This window comes from Vollenhovia emeryi, unplaced genomic scaffold (assembly GCF_000949405.1).
Source record: "Vollenhovia emeryi isolate VEMERY1.0 unplaced genomic scaffold, V.emery_V1.0 DF939126.1, whole genome shotgun sequence".
NCBI classification, from domain to species: Eukaryota; Metazoa; Arthropoda; class Insecta; order Hymenoptera; family Formicidae; genus Vollenhovia; species Vollenhovia emeryi.
In genome coordinates, this window is record NW_011967240.1 from 3,847,611 (window position 1) to 3,853,569 (window position 5,959).

The 5,959-nt window shown below is 42.6% G+C and overlaps 1 protein-coding gene across 4 annotated transcripts; it reads left to right on the plus strand.

The window, feature by feature from the left end:
- The first annotated feature begins 816 nt into the window (after positions 1-816).
- LOC105569089 (TOM1-like protein 2) lies at positions 817-5,748 on the plus strand. Of its 4 annotated transcripts, none has more exons than XM_012025262.1 (9): positions 817-1,206; positions 1,485-1,654; positions 2,016-2,297; positions 2,372-2,638; positions 2,737-3,037; positions 3,201-3,318; positions 3,535-3,565; positions 4,122-4,172; positions 4,345-5,748. In XM_012025262.1, the coding sequence occupies exons 1-9, from the start codon at positions 1,152-1,154 to the stop codon at positions 4,540-4,542; spliced, it is 1,473 nt and encodes a 490-aa protein (XP_011880652.1). In that variant the 5' UTR covers positions 817-1,151; the 3' UTR covers positions 4,543-5,748. The 4 variants fall into 4 exon arrangements, with proteins under 4 accessions (XP_011880652.1, XP_011880653.1, XP_011880650.1 ...); XM_012025260.1 differs by having other exon boundaries at positions 820-1,206; positions 3,535-3,646; XM_012025263.1 differs by lacking the exon at positions 4,122-4,172 and having other exon boundaries at positions 818-1,206.
- Positions 5,749-5,959: the final 211 nt, after the last annotated feature.

Here is a 5,959-nt window from a genome sequence, read left to right on the forward strand (position 1 = left end):
ATTTGATACGCGTATCAAATGCACGATGTAAACTAGGCCAATATGTGCCGGAAAACAAAACAAAAATATCAAACTGTATCGTAAAAACTTCTCAAACGTGTTTTAAAATTTTATAAATGTATTATAATATTATACTGTAGATAAATATTTTTAGTTAAAATGTGTCACAAAAACAAAGTTTTATTGTCGTATTAATTGCGTTTCCAAATATAAAAAAATTCCAAGGAAAATTTATAATAATTCAACATTTATACGCAAACTAGGCAAGATGAAAGTTTTAAATGTTATATTAATGTAAAATATAAATAATTATTTAATTACGATTATAAAGTACATAATTGTACTTTCTCGGCGACGCGAACTTTAATTGTTATTATCGCGAGTAATGTACAAACACGAAGTGGGCGTTTACGAGAAAATGCTCCACAATTTTGACACGACGCGGCAATTTACCGCAAGTTGTTGCTTATCTTGGACAGAAAAAGAAAAAGAAACAACTGAGTCATCGCGCATTTAAAAGGCAAACGCGCTTGGCGCCCGCGCGAGACCCCGGGGGAAAATTCTAGAAAGAGAAAACGCGCTCGCGCGTGAGCTCTCGAGCGAGTCTTGGAGTGCAAGTGCACTCGGGGTGCAGCCGAAACTGCGTTCTAAAGTTGCCCGTGTCTTGCGCTTCGACGGTATTTTAAATCGCGCGTGGGCAATTCGTCCGAATTCCGAGTGGCAAAGTCGTCGATCGGCGGAAGAGGAAAAGTCTCGGCGCGGAGCGTAGAGAGCTCTCCGCGTTTGGCTCCGTTTCGCGTCTACCTTGCCGTGCATCGTTCGGGGCGCGAGAGGCGCGACCAGCGACAGCGGGAACAGCGGGAGCAGCGGGAGAGCCAGCGGGACGCGTCGCTGATTGGCGGCCGCGCGCTTCGTGTGACACTTGCGATTCGATGTCTGCCCTGTGGTGCGCCTTCGCCGTTGCAGCGTAGGTCATATGATTCTGTCAATCGGCCTCACGCGAAATTGACAAGTTGTCAGTGTGCGCAAATTGTCGTCCCGGCCAGCGATTGTCGGGTCACGTCTCGCGCATACGTGTACGTATGCGAGTGAGCGCGAACGGCGGTAAAGGCGTCAGTTAACAGCGTCGTGGCCCTACGTGCTTGGAGAAAATGTCACTTTTCGGAGTGGGCAATCCCTTTTCCACGCAAGTGGGACAAAAGATCGGTAAGTGCGCGCCTCCGCTCGTACGCGCCGCGTCGCGCCGCGGCACGCTATCGCCTCTGTCCCGCCTCACGTCCTCCGGGAGGAGACTTTCCCCCGCGATATCGGCGATGATCGATCGATCGACGACAATTTCCAACTACGTACTCGGCGTGGCACGCGCGATTTCACCTCTCGTACGGGTGGATTTGTTTAATTATCGACGACGACCGATGACGCATCGAACGCCGTGTAGCGAATGCCTCCGGTCACTTCAGAGCTCTCTCTCTCTCTGCTTTCAGAGTCTGCTACGGATGGTAGCTTACCCAGCGAGAACTGGACGCTTAACATGGAGATATGTGACATTATAAACGAAACCGAGGATGGGCCGAAAGACGCTATCAAAGCCATCAAGCGCAGACTCAATCAGGCGGCGGGCAAAAATTATACCATAGTCATGTATACGCTTACCGTTAGTATCTCGCTTGCTTCATTTAGTTGCGTCCAGTGTGTCGGAATGTATCCAGGTTCTTGCTCCGCCCCGATCTTCGCCAGACGTATCTTTGTAACGACAACGCGATAAGCAAGTGCCGTGTGGCAGTTTTGACCTTTGGACAATTTACACGATCGGTGTCAATTAGATTAGCAGTTCTGTATTATTATATTTATGACACACTTGTACGATGGTCTGCTCGATCTCAATTCCTGCGAATATACCGTAACGTAAATCTTATGCCAATCGATACAAGTTACCGAACGTACCTGTGCTTATTAATTTAATTGGTACAAATGGCTGCGCAATAACGTGTTATGTAACCGTTGATGTATCACAGGTGTTGGAGACATGTGTGAAGAATTGTGGAAAACGTTTTCACGCTCTCGCTTGCTCGAGAGAGTTTGTGCAGGATCTAGTGAAGCTAATCGGCCCCAAGAACGAGCCACCTACAGCGGTTCAAGAGAAAGTTTTAAGCTTAATCCAAACCTGGGCAGATACATTCCGTCATCAGCCGCACACTCAAGGTGTCGTGCAGGTTTATCAGGAATTAAAGATAAAGGGCATACAGTTCCCGATGACCGACCTGGATGCAATGGCACCAATTATCACGCCGGAAAGAGTAAGCTGCCCTCTTTAGGCGAGACTGCTATCCGTTTGATTCGTTTCACCTCTTAAAGTAATTTGCTTTTGCAGAGTGTACCTGAATCTGAGCAAATTCCGGCGACCCTCGCTACGAATGAGCAGCCCGCATCTTTGGGAACGCAGCACCTACCTTCTCAAACGCCACAGTCCGTTGGCCAGTTGACTCAATTAAGCGAACAGCAATTGGCCAAATTACAAAGTGAACTTGACGTCGTTCAAGGAAATATGCGCGTGCTGTCGGAAATGTTGGCGTACTTTACGAGTTCGGATCAAAGTTCCAAGCAACAGCCGGATTCTGCGGATCTTGAACTATTGAACGTAGGATCTGTCCGATAAATTGTTGATTCACAACATTTCTCCTGCGAATTTCAGCGTATAAATTCTACATTCTGAAATCCCAATGTGATTCTTTGCAGGAACTTCATTCCACGTGTAAGGCAATGCAGGAGCGTGTCGTCGATTTGATCGGTAAATTGGCCCACGACGAGATGACAGCGGAATTATTACGCATTAATGACGAATTGAACAATCTGTTTCTTCGTTACACGCGTTATACGAAGAATAAGATGCAAGTACCGGCGAGCGCTATATTGGCCCAGACGATTGCGCATCCACCGAATGCTGAAGCGACTCCAACTCGTGCTAAACGAGAAGCGGAATCGCTTATAGATTTATCCGACGACGTGGACAATTTAGCAAAGCGGATGAATGAACTCGGCAAGTCAAAGTTATATAAGGAGAGAACAAGCGTGGAATTGCACGCAATGAGATTAAATACTACTAAAGTTTTGGCAGTATTATTTCTCACGTTATTTTTCTTTGCGTCACGCATCAACTCTCCTTCAAGGTTGATACTAATCTGTTGTATTTTCAATGACAGATGCGGCTGAGGGTGTAGATAAAAGCCCGCGACAAAAGGAGAAGAAAGAAGGGGACAACGATGAATTTGACATGTTTGCACAGTCGCGCAATGCAACGTATGAGACAACAAAAAATAGGTATATCACATACTAGATTAGATAGGAGTTAAAATTATCTTATGTGATCTTTCTGTGGCTTAGTAAAAAGTACGCACAAAAGACTGCCAAGTTTCTTCCGACATATATTCAATATATATTTATTTATCTCAACGTGTATTTACGTGGACCAATTTTGAAATTAATTTATTCTTACTCAATTATTATTCAATAATAATTTAAGATTTTCAATTGCAGCAGCAGCAAGTATGAGGATAATTTGGAGCAGGTGAGAGGAGGGAGCTTAAGCACGGCAATTCTCAACCGCAATAATCCTAAATTACCTCAACAGACCGCTGCTAGTGCTAGTGTGCGTAACATCATCTCCTTCTTAAACTAATTAGTAGGAAAAAACTCAGTCAGTCATTGAATCTCTTCCAACAAACACAATTTTCGATAATACTCTTTTTCATTAAGTATGATCCAACACAAACATACTTTTACGATTCATCTTGATGCTAATGTTAAGCAGTGCATGCGCCAATGCTCTATGTATCTATAAATTTATGTTGCCGATATCTCTCCATACTTTATTACACACACTAAAAGTGAATTAAAAGCTCTCAAGGTACAGCAATTATTTATGCATCTTGCTTGTGCATGTTAAATATTCGTTACACAACACAATTGTACATCGCTTCTAAAGATACGGAAAGTTTTAATTTTAATTGCGTCACTGTTGATTATGTTACTGTTGGATATTTATTTGCTTCGAACGCATTACAATATCGTTTGCATTCTTTTGTCGTTTTGTTCAATGTTTGTGTTTGTTTTTCTATACTTAGCCGAGTCTGGAATCTGAATTCAATGAAATGGCAGCTTGGTTAGATCGTACAGTAAGTACTTGTACAGGCTTAAATCAATCTTATAAGTACGTATTCGATTTGAGTGAGCCAAATCTTGAAACTCATAACGCACGAGTTTAAGCAATTACAAGTTTTCGTTTTGTTCCCCCCCCCCTTTACAAGAATGTCGGTGTCGAATAACCGTTCGCTTGTGTTATTGCAGCCTGGAGCACAAGGGGATCAAGAATCCTTAACGTCGTCGGAGTTCGAGCGCTTCTTGGCAGAACGTGCAGCCGCGGCTGAAGCTTTACCAACGCTCTCTACAGCCACAACTGCCACGTCGAACACTTCGACTACCGGTAACCAGAACATTCAGCGCCAGATTAACAAAGATCAAGACAAATCTTTATTCGCTCTTTAAGTACCTTGAAACTGTTTGTTGTGAAAAATAGGGGGTTAAACTTACCGGGACTGCCGTGCTACTTTAAACGGCACGCATCTACGATTTTTCCCTCCGAACAAAATCGCGCTCCCGACGTCGTCGACAATTTAAACTATGGATTTGTATTTTTAACATAAGGAGCTGAATAAGATAGAAATGCAAAGACGGTAAAGAGGGAAAAAAAGTACACATACACACACACACACGTGAATAAATGCTTTGTGCTTGTACGTACTTAATAAGGTAACTGATGCTATGCAGTCACGTTTGAGATATCGTTTCGGTTATAAAATTGTGGTCATATACACACGTAATGTAGATAAGTTGCTTTAAAGTTGTTCTCTGAACCATTACTGAATTTGTTTCTTACGTAATAATAGCGTGTTAAGCGTTTAATTTACATTTGTACATAGACGACACCGCGTCCATGGAAATATCCAGATTATGTCGCGACAGGTTTTTTCTTTTCCATTACGATAAAATTTTGCCTCGGAGTCGCGAGTCGAGCGCGTGAGATCCGCCATTGGACGAAATTTTCGGACTGACACGTGGATATCGGGACGAGTATCCAGTTGAATAATCGATCTTATCTACATATTGACAAACTATTTTTCTATGTTGAAGTAAATTTGGTCTCTCAGCTGTTTGACATTCTATATACAGAGATACATTTTGCAGATTTATTATTATTTTTACTATTATAATTCCTACTACTGTAGAGACTTTGTAGAGACTTTACTATTGTAGATTAATATGAATTAGTAGCATGAATTTATTATTACTGCTATTATTACTGCAGTTACGTGTAATAATATTATATAAATGAGTAATATATTCTGAAATTATTATAAACGCAGCAGTAACATTGGTGATTAGAGATTTTTTTTTTATCCTACGTTTGCAGCTTTGAGAGAGGGAGAGAGGGGAACTCTTGTTTCTTTTCTTTTTCGCTTTACTCCTCGGGATTTTATCGATTGCCTCCCCCCAACATTTAGTACCGATGTACTTCCTATCTTATATTTGCTTACGTTTTTACTGTGTATTTACGCATACTTGGTGCAAATAGGTGGCTAAAAGAAACAAGTACACCTGCGGTGCCTGTATTAACTGAACTTGCAGTTGATAAGGAGTTGATCTGTACTCTTCACTTACGCAGAGAAATAAAACTGTGCATCACAACCAAAATGCTCTCTCACGCTTCTTGCGTATTCTTTCGTGTCCCGCGCGTTTTCGAATGTCGAGCGCGGTCGTCCGCGCTGTCTGAAAAACTGTAATCGTATCAAGAGCGATTTTTGTTACGCAAAAGGGGTTCGAGTTTGCAGAAATGAGGAAAGACGTTTCTCGCCAACCGGCGCAGACGGCAGGTAGAGTCTCCGATCTCCAAGCACTCTCTACT

Coding starts and splice junctions, on each gene's coding strand:
- LOC105569089 (XM_012025260.1), top strand. CDS start 1,152: ATGTCACTTTTCGGAGTGGGCAATCCCTTTTCCACGCAAGTGGGACAA. Junction 1,207..1,484: donor GCAAGTGGGACAAAAGATCG/GTAAGTGCGCGC, acceptor CTCTGCTTTCAG/AGTCTGCTACGGATGGTAGC. Junction 2,639..2,736: donor CGGATCTTGAACTATTGAAC/GTAGGATCTGTC, acceptor GATTCTTTGCAG/GAACTTCATTCCACGTGTAA.